Below are 20196 nucleotides of genomic sequence, written 5' to 3'. Positions count from 1 at the left end.
AAGTTTCATCAAAATCCAATGAGTGTTTAATTAGATATCAGTCGAAAAGTCATGGAACAGCTAAAAATTAGCTAATCAACATGCAAATTAATATGCATGGTTCAAACTAAAACCTAATCAAATCTGTGTGTTAGCCCAGAGCATCTATGCATCAAGTTTCATCAAAATCCAACATACGATTCTAGAGATATCAGTTGAAAAAATAGAGACACACACACACACACACACACACATACATACATACAGACAAACTAACTGCAAACACTCCCATTGTGTGCTTCACACATGGGAGTCAATAATTATATTTGCTGTGCACAAGTTATAAATATCCATGGCCACTTAAAACATGTTTACATACAATAGGTCAGAGGAGGGTGGGGTGTTGGAATTGAGGTTGAAAGTTTGATCTTCTTGAAAACTCAATGAGTTTAGTGATGGTGAAGGATTATGATTTAATTTCTAGGACACGTATGTATACTGAGAAAGGAAGACGAGACAGCTATGTGCAGGAGGAGCCAAGGATGGACTCCTAATCCCAAACTATTTTCTTTGTCTCTCAACAAAACTAATGAGCTCCCAAATCAACTAAGCATTCTTCAAACTCCATTCAATATTTGTTAACAAAACACACAATCAACAGCAGAATGTTATTGTTTGTTTTACCTCTCTGATAAGTTTAATTGATCTGATCAATGAACCTGAACCATCACAGGAATCCAAGGCTGTCAAGTTCACACAATAAGCTATACCATATACATATGGATGAGCATATAAGTGCATGTTTTTTGTTCAATCAAAACTTCACTATGAATTTTTCTAAAAGAACAGATGAAATCCAGATAGAAATATTTTTTTAAAACAAATTGAATAACAATATTCCCCCAAGCAAAGTATGGTCAGACTGAAATTTTTACGTACGATAAAATCATGAAAATTTTGTTCCAACATTAGCACATTTTACGGAATTTGTATAATATTATTAAAATTTAACCAACTTCTTATTGTTCTGTGAGTTTATTTTGTGGAAAGTAAAAAAAGTTGCTTTTTAAACATTTAAAAACTAACAATTATTCTCTGTACTACTGATATATCACAGATTAAAGGAATAAAACATAAGGGTTATAAAAAGGGTCAGCACAGAAACAAAAACTGGCAACACTGTAAAAATTAGAACTTAAAACATGCGCATGAATAATAATTTACATACCTGAAATATTGATCACAATGTGACCATGTTATTAATGTAGCAGGAAGTATGCCGCTTACTTTCTCTACTGGAGAGTTCACATGGTATTTAATGGGTTCCCATTTGTAAGTATCGCCACCGAACACCTGTCAGGAAAATATTATAATGCTAAAGTTGGCTCCTGGTTTAGATTCTGCGATTTTAATACAAGTATTAAATATTTTCTGATTTGTTCTAATGAATTCATGAAATATTAAAAAAAAAAAAAAAATGGAAGCCATACTATTGTAATATATCTTGATTTGTTTAATGTTAAAGATTTTAAAAAGTGCTTAATTAATTAACAAACAAAGAGAATAATTAACAAACTGATGAGCAAACATGCTACATGACTTTGATATACACATGTACCGGTATTTTGAAGAATATTGAAATCATGTTTCTCGAACAATCCCCAAAGTAGAAGGCGATTCATTTTTTTAAAATTATTCTTTTCGGCAAGCAGGAAATGTTACAAATATTAAAAGACTAAAGAGACAGAAAAACAGAATTACTCAAAAAATATTTAGAGTAATACACGATTCATTGATATTTAAGTACGGTTGGCCAATAAACACTAAATCTGAAAATGTATCTGAAATATGCATCAAAATCGAGGACCAAGTTCAGCATCATAAAAACTCACATGCAATCAGTCAGTCCCCTAAATATTCAGGAAATGCGGAACTTGAGTTTCCAAAGAAGTTAGAAACTGAGAAATTCAGCATGTATGTATAAAGGGTAGTTGCGCATGGAAAAAATGAGGCGCAAAATTGTTTATATGCCACTTGTCTATATGCGTGTACAAGTAAATCCAACTTCCACTTTGCATTCTAGTCATAACCTGTACAGAAACCAGACTTACATGTGACAATAAAATATGAGTTTGAACAAATGAAATGTACACGTAAATCAGACTTGCATGCAGCTTTCTAATGATGCATGCCAATAAAATATGGAAGTTCTATGGAAGTTGCGAGTGATGTTTGTTTGGGCTTGATTCCTGTTGTATCAAACGTTTTGGAGTTGTCAATGTTGTTGTCAACATTGAGTGCAAGAACAGTTGCAGAAGTGCAAAATAATGAAAAATAGGTAGAGGTACCCTTTTCTGAGAACAAATCAGTTTCCTGAGAATGATAAAATTTGAAGTACAAACAATATCAAATTGATTTATATTAATCAGTCTCATATGGAAAATATCTTGTTTTGTTTACTAACCAGCTGGAACACGTAGAACGAACCATCCCAGCATGACACACCCACTTTACAACTATCTTCAGAAAATGCTATATTTGTTATCCGCAATGTCTTTAGATGAAGAAACCAGAAATCTGAAAATAATTACATTAAATCGATAGTGCATTTTATCATCACTGAGTTCTAAAAGGCATAGCAATATCAACATTAACATATAATTGTATTACATAGTACCAGTGAGTTCTCAAATTTAAGAAATATATCAAATTTGAACATGAACAGTCAGAGAATGTCAAAGATATAGCTTCAAAACTGCAATTACTTAAACAAAATGCCCAGCAGTGGCTATTTAAAATCCGAGCTGACAAACAAAGTGACAGACATTAAGATGTACCGGGTACATATCAAGATCTGTCTAGTATGCAAGACCGTGATCCAGATTTGCGGAAATTGCGGAAACGCTTGATTATAAAGAAATTAAAACAACCGCAATTCTGGCATCTCTAATCGAATAACCAAATGAATTAAAATATGTACATGTGTAATATGACGTATAATTAGGTAAAGTTTGAACATGTTCAGTCAGAATATGTTGGAAATATCGCTGCATTTGTTGAGACAAAATGGCTACCAGTTGGTAATTTTGAACGTGATCCATATATTGTCCAATGTTTGAGAGAAATCTGACCATACATGACCAAAATTCGGTTCGAAAAATTAAGGCAGAAATACTTAATTTTGATGAATTTTTAGCACAAAAATTGCCATGCACCATTCAGCCATCTTGAATTGGATCATTAGATGAATGGACGTGCATACGTTGCCCAAGACATGTGATGTATTTGTGAAGTTTGAATGTGATACAGATACAGAATGACACACACGCACATACTCGTACAAGCAAACACACACACAGATTAAAACACTCATGGTCATGTAGTGACGAATTTCTAAGTTTGTATTATCATAATCTTAGCCAAGACTAATAGTGTAGTCATAACTGAGTTTATAGAGAGTACATTTTTCTGAAATTTCATGCTCCTTAGCGGCTGCACTCTTGTCAGAAGTGTCTCAACAACATGAAGTGGCAGTTTATGTGTATAATGATTGCATTTCTTAGAATGTCTTCGAAAGAGACATTGAACAATTCTAAGCACATGTCTAGTTACTTGAAACCCAATGTACATTATGGTACTATAACATGGTACATCTGTCTTATAGTCTGAGAGACTATAGCTGCCAGTTTAAACAGGCAAAATATTTATGTAAGCAAAGGACATTTTTTTGGCTATCACAACAGGAGGTTGAAGTGAAATGCAGTATGGGAGTACCGTCATGTATCAGGGATTTATTAAAAAAGTAGTGACATCTTGAGATCGATGTATAAATTTACAATTTTTATTTCCAAAACAATTTCTCTGACACATGAACTTTAAACAAATGCATCATTGACTTTCTCTGTATTAAAGAAAACACAAGATTATTGATGTCAACATACATATTTGTCAGTGAAATATTACCATATTTATATGAAACATCACCCACGACAAATGATTGCCCATAGACGATGTTTCAGCACCCAAAAACAAATAAATACAACTAATATGATAGTAAAAATAATTGTTTGTTCGAGAGTATGAACCAAGGCCAAAAAAAAAAAAAAATTTATGTTGCCCTCAGCGACCGACCAAAAAAATATAACGGGTCGCGTTTTTTTTTTTTTCCATATACCTTGACTATTTACCCTTAGTTTTCACGAGTTTAAAAAAAAAAAAAAAATCCAACCGATTGACCCAATTTTTCAATTTTCCGACAACATAGTTTTTTTTTTTTTGGCCTAATAGGATACAAATAGAAATTTTTTTTTTCTTTCTTGTGTACGAATTAATATTTTTTTTCATTTATTCATTTATTTGTTTGTTTTTTCTGATGAAGCTTTCAAGAAAGTAAGCAAATCAGTTATGACATGCAAGTGTTGTCCAAGATAGATATAAAGAAAACTAGGTATCCTTGTTTTCAGAAAAAAAAAATATATAATGCAAGTTCGTTGATAGGTAAACTTAGATGAAATAATAATTTCAAAATAACACAATTGAAAGCATTGTTGATGTGGCAAGATGAACTGTCACAGGGTGAAATAGAATTCCAATCAAAGACATTGTCCAGTGCATGTTTCAGATAAACACAGCAAACACCCAGGAAATAAATGTTGAAAGTAGGAATTCACCACGTTGTTTAGAACATGGAATTGTAATACAAATTTTATGATGTTCTTTGGTGAATCTTGAGTCAGGAAAAGACAACAATTTGTAAGCAGTGACTGGGGGATATTTTGTTTTAAGAAATGCAGTTCATCCGTTGACTGATCATATTCAAACTTGACAGTTGTGGAAATTTATAAAACATTTGTTTGTTAATATTTTATATAAAAATAGTCATTGTCAATGACATAGTCCCAATCTGATTAAAATCTGATGTAGTGTACGGGCTTTAATTATTTTGACTATAAACTTATTTTAATTTTATTTTTTATTACTTTTGTTATTAATGCCTTTATATTTTACTTTGATTTTGATTTTGTAACGAGATTTTAACGAGACCCACTATCGTCGATTTTAGTCAACGAATCACAGATCTCCTTCTATAGCGCACATGATGACGTCACCGGGCAGAGTCAGGTGGCAAATACACTCAAATAAAATGGCGGATTATACTGACGTTAGCGACCGAGAAAAACACGGCTTTTCGGTAAGTTTATCATTGTCAAATGCAACGAAAGTAATTTTTTTATGTTTATATTGTGGCTCAAGTGGTTCGAGTTTAGATTGTTATTTTGCGTAGTTATTCTGGGGGTGACGATTTTGTTTCCACCGGTTCGACCGAACACCGGTGTCTTTTTCCAGTCGCTTGCCCTGGAGACGGGTGATGTTTTGTTGACAATGGGGCCAAAATCATCTACGGTATTGAAGCTGTAGCTGTAAATATTCATCAAAATGTATCAACATTTTGTACATTATACAATAACTCTTTATTAAAGTAATTGAGCTGATTTGGACTGAAATAAAATATTTTTTATTTGGAACACATGGCAATTAATCAGGAAATACTTTTTTGCTCCAAATGTTGTGGAATTTCTTTTGTAAATAAAAATATACTAGCAATTTTCTACATGTATTAATGATTTATTCAAGTGGGCAAAATATAATGTACAGAAAGATTGCCCGTAGAGTATTGCTACACTGAAAAGTAAGCAACCTACAGCCTGTATAAAAGGGGGGCTGTGATTGGCTGTTACTTACGCAAGATTTGAACGGGACTTACATAGACGTCGGACCAGATGTATGTAGGGCGGAATTAACAAAATCAAAATCAAAGTAAAATAATAAAATAAAAAGGCATTAATAAAAAAAGTAATAAAAAATAAAATTAAAATAAGTTTATAGCCAAAATAATTAAGGCTCGTACACAGATTTTAATCAGATTGACATAGTCCCTGTTTTATACTACCAAAGCGATATTCATAATACTGGCTGATATGTATGGCTCAGTGAAACTGCAAGTTAGCCACCAGTTAATGGTGACAAAAATGCATGTGTTTGTTTGATATGATGTCTAATATATGTGTGAAGTTTAAACTTGTTCAGTCCAATCATATTGAATAAAAAAATAAAATAAAAGGAACTGCATCATGTCATTCAAAATCCCTCCATGCACAACTGAGATCCAGTTCCAGAACAGTGAAAATGTGTGATTTTGAAAAATTTTTTGGCATTAATAATATGGCTAGTATTCAGCCATTCTGAATTGTATCTTGAAACAAATGCATGTGCATACATCTGATATAATGTCCTGATGTAGCTGTGAAATTAGAGCTTTATCATTCCAAGCATGTGTGAGATATATGGCTGGATACGGAAGGACAGAAAAATGGACACAAAAATGCATATAGACACAAAGGTCAATCCTTAAGTTCTCACTCGTTCAGACTGTGTTTGAACAAGGACAAACAAATTTATACTTACCAAGAAATCAAGAAATGCACAATACTTGAAAATCGAAAGTAACAAATCCGCATTGAAGAATTAGTTTTTGAATTTAATTGTACATTTTTTGATAAATTTTCAATTAAGAGTCACCACCAGAGTAGAGCTTAATACTATTGGGAAATTATAAGTCATTGTTTCCATGGAAATACATTCAATACAATGTGATATGTAGATGTACTTGAATAAAGAAAATGTAATAGCCTTCAATGTTTAACATATACGATGACAGCATGGTCATCACCACCATATGAATATAGGATTAAGCTTCAAATCATGGAAAGAAACTGAAAGCAGATCAAGATAAAATACATATACATAAGCATAGTACCGTAACTTCCCCGAGTATAATCCCCTTCCCGAGTATAAGCCCACCCTCTGTTTTTAGACATTTAACAAGTTGAGGGCATCCCCGAGCATAGGCCCAGGGGGTTTTTACCGGGCATCAACGACATTTATTAAAATATGCATGTAAAAAGTGTATTTCATTGCATAATAATCGTGATTGGTACGGTAGTTTAGTTCCTGCTTTTACGAGAAAACTCCAATAATTTCAGAGTGCATGGTCGGCGAACATACGGAACATGGTTTGCACCTTTTCTATTCTGTTATTTACTCACGATGAATCCCGATGTTGCAATACTGAAGTAATTAATCCATATTCCTTTTGAGTAGTGGTTTTAGAAACGCCAAAAATGGTCATTGAACATCCTTTTACTTTTCCGAATAATCGTGTCCATTGAGACCTTCGTGAATGGGATGTGAACGAGCAAACTATTCTTCAACATGACTTGTTGGCGACCGTGAAACGTTTAAATACTTCAGCCACCCTCAGTTTTTTCGAAAATTGCTAATCAACAGCTTTACGGAAAAAAAATCACTTTTTTGTCAAAATCAGATCGCATTTTAACATCGTGGTAATTCACTTCCGCATTGCGTTGAAAAAATGACTTCGTCAATAATCAGAAAACTTTGTTTGTACGACACAGCATTTTGATTGGTTAACGAAAGACATGACCTGTTAGGTCAAAGGAAGTTGTTCAGGTCAAATCATGATGAAAAACACCATGGCGGAAATTGCTTTGTATCGAGAGTGTGCGAGCGATCAACAAATTTTCACAACGATGATAATGATAAAGATCTTGCCTTCGACAGTTTTCCCACAGACTCTACTCATTTTTGCACCATAAATTCAGACGGTATGTAAACCGTATTGTAATAAAAGTGTGTATTTTTATGAACATATTAATTATTTGTTTCTTCATTGTAAAAAGTGTTGTGGAAATCAAAAAGACATAATATTTCTCTGAGACCGGCGCTGTGAACGAAAAATGTAATTTTGATGATTTTTCGAGGTTGGGAAGAGAGTTACAATTTTAAACCCCCCAAAAATTATCTTTTCTGAGGTGGTCCTCGAGTATAAGCTCACCCCCTAATTTTCCCGATTTTACATGTTCAGGATCCTGGGCTTATACTCGGGGAAGTACGGTATTGTTATTCACAATTACCTTTATGTTCTTCCATTGGCTCAGCATCTGTTTTCCATACACCAAAATGGCCATCCATAGCAGCCTAACAAACAAAAACATTACATATTAACTGTCTCAGTAGTCTTGAAACACCTTACAAGATTAGAGATGTATTTGGCATTTCACTGTTTGTATTGGCTGATTCAAAGCAGGTACTAGTTTAACTTTTCAGAATAACTTTAGATCCTATTTACCGCTTTTGAATGTATTTTACTTTTTGTACTGTAACAGACCCCTTCACTTATTTGTTATGTATTTATTTATAGCAAGACCAATGGAAGCAAGACCCACTTACAAGATCCAGATTATAGTTATTCTACAGAAATCTACTACTTGCATGTATCATAACACTGTGATTGACTTGTACCAAGAGCAGAAATGGCAGACAGATCTATGCTCTTCTCTCCCTCCCTAATATTCACATTTCTGGTCTTTGAATGATTCAAAACAAAAGACTACCCATACAATTTGATTTTAGAAAAACATTGTATGACATATGACAAAAGAAAAATTTCATGAATAAGATACAATAAGTTTATGACTGAAAGCTAGTTATTCAACAGCAACAGCAACAGCAACAGCAACAGCAACAACAACAACAACAACAGACATTTACCCTCCTCATCCTACACATCTCTTAAAGAGCAACACTACAATATCCAAACAGATATTTATATATAATCCCACAATAGTTTCTCTTAGGTTGATGTCAAAAGACATGAGTGATTACCGTCAGAGTTTTGTATCAATCCAAGTGAAGCCACAGATGAAAATACTATAGACGCTACTCTGGCGCTAAGCACAAGTGCCTCCTTTTGTCAACCCGAGAGACAATATCAAAGGTTTATATATTTATCACATGCATTTCCAGTGAAACGTAGTGAGACATAGTGAAACATACTGAGACATAGTGAAACATAGAGCGACATAGTGACATAGTCAAACAGAGAAACATAGTGAGACATAGTGAAACATAGAGCGACATAGTGACACAAGTACAACATAGAGAGACATAGGGAGACATATATAGAGACATAGAGAGACATAGTGAGACATAGTGAGACATAGTAAGACATAGTGAAACAGAGAAACATGAGAAATAGAGAGACATATTGAGACAGAAAGACATAGAGAGACATAGAGAGACATAGTGAAACAGTGGAATGTTGACCATGGAGCTATTGCTGAAATAACAACGAATAGAAATATATCATTGCACATGCCTATATGCTAACTTTGTTGATGCCATGGTATTCTATTCTTGAATTTTGTTTTATTTCAACAAATTTTGTTGACGAATCTAATAATAATTTCTAAAATCACTCATGCGAACTTGCCAAAATGAATTATTACTACAACAATTTGTAGTTATTTGACTGCATATAAACTAAGGAACTACAACAATCTTCAGGCATGTCAACCTGAGAAACAATATCAAAGGTTTATATATTTATCACATGCATTTCCATAGTGAGACATAGTGAGACATACTGAGACATAGTGAAACACAGAGCGACATAGTGAGACATACTGAGACATAGTGAGACATAGTGAAACATAGTGAAACATAGAGCGACATAGTGAGACATAGTGAGACATACTGAGACATACTGAGACATAGTGAAACAGAGAGATATAGTGAAACATACTGAGACATAGTGCAACATAGAGCGACATAGTGAGACATAGTGAAACATACTGAGACATAGTGCGACATAGAGAGACAGTGAAACATCGTGGGACATAGTGAAACAGAAACATAGTGAGACATAGTAAGACAGAGCGACATAGTGAAACATAGTGCGACAGAGAGACATAGTGAAACAAAAGAAACATAGTGAGACAGTGAAACATAGTGAGACAGTGAAACATAGTGAGACATAGAGAAACAGTGCGAGATAGAGAGACAGTGAAACATAGTGGGACATAGTTAGACATAGTTAGACACAGTGAAACATAGTGAAACGGTGGAATGTTGACCGTGGAGTTACATAGTGCGACGTAGTGAGACATAGTGAAACATAGTGGGACATAGTGAAACAGAGAAATATTGAGACATATTGAGACATCGAGACATAGCGAGACATAGCGAGACATAGCGAGACATAGAGAGACATAGTGAGACATAGTGAAACATAGAGAAACATAACAACAATGAATAGAAATATATCATTGTGCATGCCTATATGCTAATTTTGTTGATGCCATGGTATTCTATTCTAGAATTTTGTTTTATTGCAACAAATTTTTTCGATGAATCTAATAATTTCTAAAATCACTCACGCAAACTTGCCAAAATAATTATTACTACAACAATTTGTAGTTATTTGACTGCATATAAACTCAGAAACAAAAACAATCTTCAGGCATGTACAATGTAAAGAAGTTTGATATACATTTTCAATCCCTCCTGAATTATGTCACATTACATATCTGAGGAAATATGCTTGCTAATTTTATATAATATAATACAACATTTTTGTTGTTGATGTTTTTTGATTTCATCTTTTCCAGGAGATGTTATAATTTAATAATAAATATTAATACACCCCTTTCCTGCATGTTCCCACCCATGTTTAATATGCAGATAGGTCAATTAATACCATATTTCTCCTGTAATGGAGTTTAATAGATGGGTAGTTACAGTAACCCAACTCTCCTAGTTTTTGTAACTGATGACATTTTTTCTCCCTAACCTTTAAAAAAATAAAGTAATTGTACAGCATGAGGGTGCTTGATAGTGTATGCATTCAAACTACTTTTTACATATCAATACACTTGGGTGATCAGGTGACATAACACCATTACAAAAGTATGTATTCTGACGCATGCAATAAAGTAGTCCCAAAAACGTCACAGTCACACAGAAAATATTCAATGACAATCCCTTCATGAAGTGAATCATGCACAATTTAAGAATCCACTGACACCTGCATGCAAATAATAAAAACATGTTCATCAAAAGCAAAAAACAAATTTAAACTACCTTTCAATCCTACCTTTGAGTGATCTATTACCGTGAACCTCATAATTTGTATATATAGTCAAAAAGGTCGGGTAAAAGTAATGCAATTATTTAAAGGACAAAACTATTCAACTCACCACTGCCAGGTACTTGCTATTTGAGGAGTATTTCAGAGTAGCTATCGGTAATTCTACATGTAGCGGTACAACGTCATCATCTGCTATTTGACACCAATCATCTATCATTATATACTTGTATATTTCAACCCCATTAGGGCCGGCAACAGCGATGCAATACTGCAACAACAACAATGCTATGATATGAATCCGGAAATTACTGGTGCCATGAGTTTAATTTTACAACAGATGATTTTACCCTCATATATGAGTCATATATGTCTGTTTACAGATACACATTTGATAAAATACTGTTTCTTTCTACGAACACTGTTTAAATTAATTTGAAATGTGTCCTCTCCTTACAGTTAAACCACAAAAAACAAGAATTGCAAAAATGCTTGATTTTGCTGATTTTTTTAAAATTTGAATGGCTGCCATTTGGCCATCTTGAACCTGATTGTTTAATAAATATGTGTACATATATGCAACATGAAGTATGATGTATCTATAAAGTTTGAACAGGATTGGTCATGAAATGCCAGAGATATGGCTCTGGAACTGCATTTGATAAAAAAAATGGCTGCCAGTTAGTTTGTTTGAATCCGATCTAAAATACAAAATGATGTGCATCAAAGTTTAATTATATTCTGAACAAAATCCATCCATGCACAGCCAAGATGCGGCTTTGGAATAGCAGAAATGCTTGATTTTGATCAATTTTGAATCAGAATAAATGGATGTGTATATGTATCCCAAGATGTATGATGTGTGTGTAAACTGAGTTGCAGATTTTTCTTTTCCTCGTCTGTCATTGATGTCTTCACTTTCTTTCTGTTCCTCGTCATTGCAGTGTAAAGTAAAATAGAATAAAAGATTTAAAAGAAAGACGCACTAAGTTATGACCATATTTTTTCGACGAAGTCTTGACTGACAATAATGCTGACAATGGATGTTAGGTAAGCATGCATTGTTTGCGACGGGAAGATTATATCAGAATCGTCAACTGAGTGTACAGATAAGATGTTATCATTCAAACTATCTCAAAGATAAACATTATGCAAATATCCACAAAACAGCAGTTGTAGTTATTTGTGCTAGCTTTAAAAACACTAATTTGAGCAGTGTCTTTCCCAAATTTTTATCTTTTGAAAAGCTGGGATGACATATCAAGGTCTAAAGTAACCATTTTATTATTTTTTGAAAAATTAAGAAAAAAATTAAAATTTCCCTTCTCGCTACCTTAAGAGAACTATAGTGGTAAGAGATATTTATCATATGTATAGTTCTTTATGCTGGTTTGTTAAATTTGGAACTACTGATGAAGCGTTGTATTAAAGTAATATTTTGCTAGCTTTAAGTGGGCTTAAAGTTTACATAGCAAATAACACCGAATAAACGGCAAGGTAAATACTACGTCAAATTATAGTAAACACGTACTGCGTGCGTGACTCGAACCGGCGCTTCATGCCACTACACGTCTTCCCCTCGGCCACTGGGCATCCCCAAAAAAGGATGCTTAATAACAGAGCTTATTACCTGCAGAGAACATGAAACCCGTCCACGCAATGTCTGCCATGGTGTTTTTCATCATGATTTGACCTGAACATCTTCCTTTGACCTAACAGGTCACGTCTTTCGTTAACCAATCAAAATGCTGTGTCGTACAGACGAAGTTTTCTGATTATTGACGAAGTCATTTTTTCAACGCAATGCGGAAGTGAATTACCGTGATGTTAAAATACGATCCGATTTCGATCACATTTTTGGCGTTTCTAAAAATACTACTCAAAAGAAACATTTTTTTCTGTATTGCAACATCGGGGTTCATCCTGAGTAAATATCAGAATAGAAAAGGTGCGAACCATCATGTTTCATATGTTCAGCGGCCACACACTCTGTAATTAATGCAAGTTTTCTTGTAAAAGCAGGAATCAAACTACCATGCCAATCACGGTATGATCGATTATGATGATTTTTTAACACTGAAATGATTAACATTCAGTCATCTTGTATCTGATCGCACAATCCATAAGTCCTTGTTTTCGGACTGTGTCTGAATGGGCAGTCATAAGGGTCTCATGAACCATCGCTGTAATATCATGAAATCATATTCAAGTTGGGTCCCATGTACTATTGTTATGATAATGTGAGATTATGTTCTATATGGATCTCATGAACCATCATGATAATACATGATCATGTACAATTTGGGTCTCATGTACTATTGTTGTGATATCTTGTTTGATGTGGGTCCCATGAGACACAGTTGTGATGTTGTATTACGTTCAATATGGACCCTATGCACCATATGCAACACATGTAAAATACATTGTTCGTTTACACAAAGTTGAAATGTGCACACTACGATGATTTTAAAACTGCAGAAAATAGTATCAAATCTCTAATATAGACCAAATTATGTACGAGCCTCAAGAATGAGGTATTTTACAAACCATTAACAGAAACTAGGAGGCACGATCAAAGAAGAGAATATCTATAAGTTGTAAAATATTAATGCTGAAAAATGCTTGATATCAAATGTACTCTTATCACATCACCATAGTAACCACAGATCTAGGAAATATTTAATAGATGCCATCAGTGTCCATACTGTAGGTCTGACAGAGGTTACAATCTGAAGATACATAATGCTATAAATACCTGGTGATTTTCGAGTTGTCCGGGAAGCAAACTGACACTGACATCTTTGGCACTGTAATACAAGACACAAGTGGCCATTTTCTTGAAATCATTCTGAGCCTGAAAATTTCAAATGATATTGTGGAATTAACCTCTTGTTAAAATCATGCAGAATCTATAGAGATTGTTAAGTTGCAACCTCAATGCTGAACTTGATGCACCGAACACAAGTCCATGTCACATTCATACGTAGTGTTACCATCTGCAAGGAAAAGATTTGAAAAGAGGTTTGCGACAAAAAAAATTATCCATGACATGATTCAAACTTCACTCATTATAAGGAGTGAAACTAAAGATAAAAATAATGTTTTATCGACACCAGTTTAAGAATAATAAAATTTATTCGCCATAGATTTTAAATATTACAGGGAAATCAATAAAAAAAGTAGCTAAGGTAAATAAATACAAGTAAATTATGAAAATAATAATAATAAAACCTTTAATAATCTATGGCAAGGAAACAGAAATAGCACAGAATGGCTTTCCCTAAAATATATTGGAAAACATTTATGAAGGTACATGACGAAGGCATTATAAAAGACTATTTGTGACTGTCTCAATTTTAATGAAAACCAGTCTATAAAAAAAAACATCATTGGAACTCATTTTATATTATTCTATTGATGTTTGGAAAAGCCATTTATATATTATTTATATGGGTGAATAGTATCCATTTAATTCTCATTAGTGCATGAGAGTACGAGTATTAATTTGGTTGGAAACATACTCGAATAACTCGTAGATGAAAAAAATATTTTCCAAATTTTGTTTGCATGTATACTACATGCGTCCATCCCACAATTTTAGGACAAAAATCACACTTAACAGACTTTACCCATCTGGTCGAGGGATGTTGTTGCAGGACAATCATGCAAGAAAACATGGCAGATTTGCATCGAGAGTTAGCAAATGATTGAACACATTGACAATGATGAAGATTTTGATTTTGACTGTGTTCGCACAGACCCTAATAATTTTAACATAGTAAATTCCGGTGGGACGTAATTAATATTGGAATAAAATGTGTGTATTTTTTACTCATTGTAAAACTAATTTTAAAGAATTGATATACCCCCCAATCTGGCACATTTTGAACTAAAAACTAAAAAATCATTTGCATACTTTTTGCCCAAAACAGGGTACCCTTGGTGCTAGGTCAGAAGAGTAGGGTATATAAATGATGAGATAAAGGTAGTTTTTCAAAATAATAGATTTTCTGAGCAATATGCTGAAGAAAGGATAGGTTTATGTAAATGACAGAGGTGTGTCTACGGTCAGTACAAGTAATATTTTAATTATAAAGTATATAAGATGGGCTTAAATAGAGCTCACACACAAGTGTTTTAAAAACAATGTTTAGCTTTCATGTTTTTTAGGCTAATTTATCTATCGCATTGGGAAATTCAGACATAGTCTAAAAAGACTCCTGGATTGTTTCATTAAAAATGTTTATTTAGCTTATAGTTAATATAAATAACTAAAATAAATACATTTAGTGATAAACTAAGGTGTTCAAATGGTTAAGAAATCCTAAACGTACAATCGGGGTTCTCGTAGATGGATTTCTTTTTATCTTTTTGTTAACAGGAAGTTGAAATTATAGACAATGATGCGCTCAGAAACCTAATCTAGTGAGAGAGATCAAATGACTCAATAATAAAAAAAATTATTTATTCAAATTGTCTGGATTTCAATAATTTCTAACAAAATGAGAACGCCATCAGCTACAATATATGACTCGTATATCTAGTCAATAAATTATTTAAACATCAATCTCATCCGCTATAATCTGACTTCTGCAGACAAAACTGAAAACTTACAGCTATTATTTATTTATGTATTTACATAATTAAAACCCTTAAATGCCAGAATTTTTTCTTCGTCAAAATTTTAATGTATTTTTGATAAAATTACTTTTAAACCAAATGGGAACAATTTCACATAGGCTACAGGTTTTTTTAACAAAATGTAAAAACAATTCTGCAGGTTTATTTCATGAAAGGCGACAAAAGTAGCCTCTGGCATTTAAATGAATAACAACAATTTTACGATTGGTTATACTATTGAGATGTGTTACCTCTAGAAAATTAATGATATACATTCATAAGAAGTTATTCATGCCATATTAACTGAAAGTAACAAATCAATGGATGACGGTGAATCAACTAACTGTATACTACGCTTTAATTTCACAATAGATAAATTTGCAGTCAGTGAAAAACAAGAAATTTTGTTGCAGTGAAGATTTCTCTCGGGTTCTACAAGACACGAGTGTCAGCAGTATTTTCGGAATTTTGTCTTCATGAAAGCCATAAAATCATCAAACGGTAGTATTTCATATCCATGTATTTTTAAAGATGAGCTACAAATCTGTTAATTTTATACAACTTGTCTCATTCATTTCATCATTCAAATCCAAATCTATTATCCCATGTATTTTACTAATGCTTTTGCTTGAAATTTCACAACATGTGCAAGTAATTTGAATGCGATATGCTTGTATAACCCCTACACTATCACGAAGTAAACACGTGTGACACATCTTTGTATAACTATGTGATGAAAACTACTCGGTACTGCCTACGAATACTCACATTAAATACATGTAATTTTCTTCCTGCTATCACCAAGACTTTACCATCAGGTGACCAGCTTGTACATTCAGCATGCTCTCCTTTTTCTAATACAAGTTTTTTGATCACGGTAATTGTGTTAGCTCCTAAAAATCAAAATTTTACAAACATTTTTTATAACTTTTTACTTCTATAATGTTTCAGATGCAAAAACAGCAACATTGCCAGCTAAAGTACTGACTGTTTAGATCACTAGGGGATCAAGGTGCTTGGGTCAAGAAATCTGACACCAGCTTTAAGAACAAAAATACCTTTTCACCTGGCATTGATGGCCAATCAATCTATTTGCTTGTTATTGGTAGATGTGATATAGGCTTGTTCAAAATTGGTTTATAGCATGCATAGCCAAATGAAAGCAAATTTCTGATGTTATGGAGTATTTCAAACCAACATTTATCTGCCATGCAATGGCATAATAGATATTTGGAGGACGATTTTTTGTAATTATGGTATGACAGGCTACAAACAAGGGAATACAAATACTGAATCCCTGAAGTAGTCTATGAACAAACAAACAAATCAACCTTCCCACAACCACTGTCAACTTTTGTAAGCTCCCAATCTATGCATGTTTCATCCTCAGACCCAAATCTCGGAAACATTTTCCCCATACCTGTAATCATATTCACTGCCAATACAGGTAATCTTAAATGATCATCCAATTTTAATGAAATTACTGCATTACAAAATAAGATTTAATCCGAGGTTGATGTGAGACTCTGAGCTGACAAATAATCTCCAAAGCATAGTCACTGACCAACGATCACAGAGAAGGAAATTGAATACACAAAATCAAGAACTTAATTATTTAGACAAAGTTACATAAAAAGCTGGCAATTTGCCAAAGAGTTCTAGAGAGCTTATGATTTTATATGATCTTATTCAATTCTTTTTTTGTTAATGTTTTTGAACATATGTCACATCAATAAAGATTGCCAGGCAAACATCTACCGTAGTAATTGTTATTTAACCCTTTGAACAGCATATTTTTTTCTCGCCAAAATTTGAATGAAAATTGTTGGCACATTTTCTGTAATTTTTTTAATTTTGCACGACATGGATATAATTTAATATTGGTTACAATTCTTGATCACAATTTTTTTTGAAAAATAATGCAAAAAATTCTGTTGTTTATAATTATTATACGACAAAAGATTACTTTAGCGCTGAAGGATTAATATGTACTGAAAGCTTGTCAATGTTGTACACAATGTTGTTTCAATCAACGGTAATCAAGAGGTGCCTTATATACACCTGAACTGTCTTGCATTTTAAAAACAATGGCCTCCACACAGCCATCTTTCATTGATTTGATGTACACTATAACTTTTTTGTGCCATGTTTGAATTAAAACATTGCAGAGGTTTTTAAATACTTAATACAACTCGCAGCTTTATATGAACTGAAACAAAAATTGAATGAATTGATGCTTTTCATGGCAAGAGGTTGGGCATGAAAAAAGAGACCCAATTTTACTCACTTCTCTTCTCACAAATATATCACACACTCACCATCCTTTGTCAGTATTGCTGTGATGCATACTGTGTTGAAATCACACAGCACAGTGACATTTCTTTTATTAGAACAGCACAGCACATTGATGAGTCTGGCTGCTGGTGGAGGCACATCTTCAACACGAAGTACAACATTGTCCATTGCCCTAAAAGATAAACACTAAACACGTTCTAAATACGCTTACATATAGGTGTGATTATAGTGTTTTCTATAAGCGCTAAACTTGAACATTAGATTTTCAGTTATCAGTGCGAGGGAATCAATTCTATCTTACAAGTTTAGCTGATGGACAAACTAAAAATGTGAATTGGAATTATAGTATGAGTGATAATGCAACAGCCTAACAATGAGCTACTAATAGAGTAAATACAGTACATGACATTAGGTTTAACAGCAACGATTTATCACAAATTGAATTCTGATTACACTGAAAAAAATTATGTACATTATGAACAATAATTCTCAGTATTTATAAACTCAAATGGTATTTACTCATTGTACGAGTACGTACAGAGACTTCGGCTGAATAAGCCAATATCCCTTAGCAGAATCACAGTCACTGCCATATTCCTTTTATCACCAATCTAATTATTTCAGGTGCATTTAAACAAGATGGCAAATTGTTGTTTCAAAGTTTTGTCAGGTAAAATGTGAACTGCATTAAATGCAACAGCTGTAGTATTCACAAAATATCTGCATCAGAAGTTACTTGCCAATAGCCAATTCTCTGTTTGACTATCAAAAATGGATTATTATACAATATAAAACTAAAGTGAAGTATTTTCCATTAAATTTAATCCGCACATGTAATAAATTTCGCCGACAATACAATTTCAATAAGTGTGGTTACTTAGCAGAGTTTACCACATTGCACCAAGGCTACATCAGAGTAGTTTCGTAACTGCAAAATATATATTTATGCTTATATAGTGATACCGTTATGCAATGAAGATCTCATTCCGAGAGAGTTCTACAAATAGGTGTGTCAATCAAATTCATCCAGATCAACTGAACACAATGAAACTTGGAATGTTTCAATTGTGGAAACAGAAATGAGTTATTGCCCTATTAAAAAATACATGCATTCTGCACAACGAAAAAACAAACATTCAAAACATATAACTATTTCTCGGACAGCCATTAATTAGTTGTTGTTGTGATTTTTTGATGATATTGTAATTCAGGTGATTTCAATTAGCATCTTCATCATGTATATTTATGCTTTCTCATTTACATTCCTCATCTGATGAAAATAAATTTATACTTATAATGAGCAGCAATGACAAAAAACTGGTAATAGAATTAATTAACTACATTCTTGCTGCCTATGAAATACAAGAACAGTTTCTTTCAGAGTAGATAACTCATTATAAAATTCATGGCAACTGTACAATTTCACCATTCATTTCTTTAACATTTTCTGCTGACATTTAGACCGTTTTCTAACCAAATCATTATTATCATGTATGCCAAAAAAGTGTCAAATTTTCTTTACGATGATAATAAAGTATTCTATTCTTTATCACACTAGTTACATACCCGTATATATAATAATCCTTGATGATGGTTTTACATATTTTTCCCAATTCATGAAGATATAACAGGTATTAACAAAGATTTATGAGAAAAGGGTAAGCAACTTCTATATGTGATAACGATCTAGAATAAGCGTCTCAAAACATTTGAAAGTGACACTTCTTGGACACCAATCAAACAAAGTTCTAAGCAATAGTGTAACAGCACTCAGTGGGTGCTTGGAAATGTACAATTGTGTATTAAAGCAAAGATTTATAAGATTATCGTTGTACTCAAAAACACATGTATCACAAACTGCAGATGAGCACGCAAAGTTTAGGATTTCTAAAAACGTAGGTTTCTCTTGTGATTTTTGGACCATTTCACAATTGGCTTGACTTTTTCAATTCATGTGATATCTTCATCCTTTATCAAAACTTTGCCAGCACTAATATTATCAATCCTTGCTATTATACATTCATGCCAGTAAAAACACTTCAACAATTTTTGCAGCAAATCTAATGTTCAGGACAGTATATTTGTTTCACCATTATGTTGACGGGCAGCCATATAATGAGGAAACAAAATTCATTGAAGTTAGCAGGAACTTCGAGACGAAAATAACTACACAATACTAACTTGAAAGAAAAATTTTCAACTGCGTTCAAACACTTCGCGCTTCTGCACTCCCGTCCATTTTGTATACAGCGCCCTCATTAACCATTGACCCGGAAGCAAAAAGTTTCGGATTATAC

The 20196-nt window shown here is 33.2% G+C and overlaps 1 protein-coding gene across 3 annotated transcripts in view; it reads right to left on the bottom strand.

Annotated features, from left to right (window-relative positions):
* The window catches only part of LOC102805012 (uncharacterized), a 33470-nt gene extending 13302 nt beyond the window's left edge, over positions 1-20168 (bottom strand). For 2 of the 3 annotated variants that reach the window (XM_085492334.1, XM_085492346.1), the window contains exons 1-8: positions 20081-20168; positions 17923-18071; positions 16373-16497; positions 13740-13838; positions 11097-11255; positions 7974-8037; positions 2444-2556; positions 1208-1332 (exon numbers count right to left, since the gene is read on the bottom strand). In XM_085492334.1, the coding sequence (XP_085348460.1) occupies positions 1208-1332; positions 2444-2556; positions 7974-8037; positions 11097-11255; positions 13740-13838; positions 16373-16497; positions 17923-18067 (830 nt within the window). In that variant the 5' untranslated portion in view covers positions 18068-18071; positions 20081-20168. Of the gene's footprint in view, positions 1-1207; positions 1333-2443; positions 2557-7973; positions 8038-11096; positions 11256-13739; positions 13839-16372; positions 16498-17922; positions 18086-20080 lie in introns of all 3 variants that reach the window. The other variant, XM_078009622.2, reaches the window with a different exon arrangement.
* Positions 20169-20196: the final 28 nt, after the last annotated feature.

Source organism: Saccoglossus kowalevskii, chromosome 2 (assembly GCF_978046115.1).
Source record: "Saccoglossus kowalevskii chromosome 2, keSacKowa6.1, whole genome shotgun sequence".
Lineage (NCBI taxonomy): Eukaryota > Metazoa > Hemichordata > Enteropneusta > Harrimaniidae > Saccoglossus > Saccoglossus kowalevskii.
This window is presented reverse-complemented; position numbering and strand designations above follow the sequence as displayed.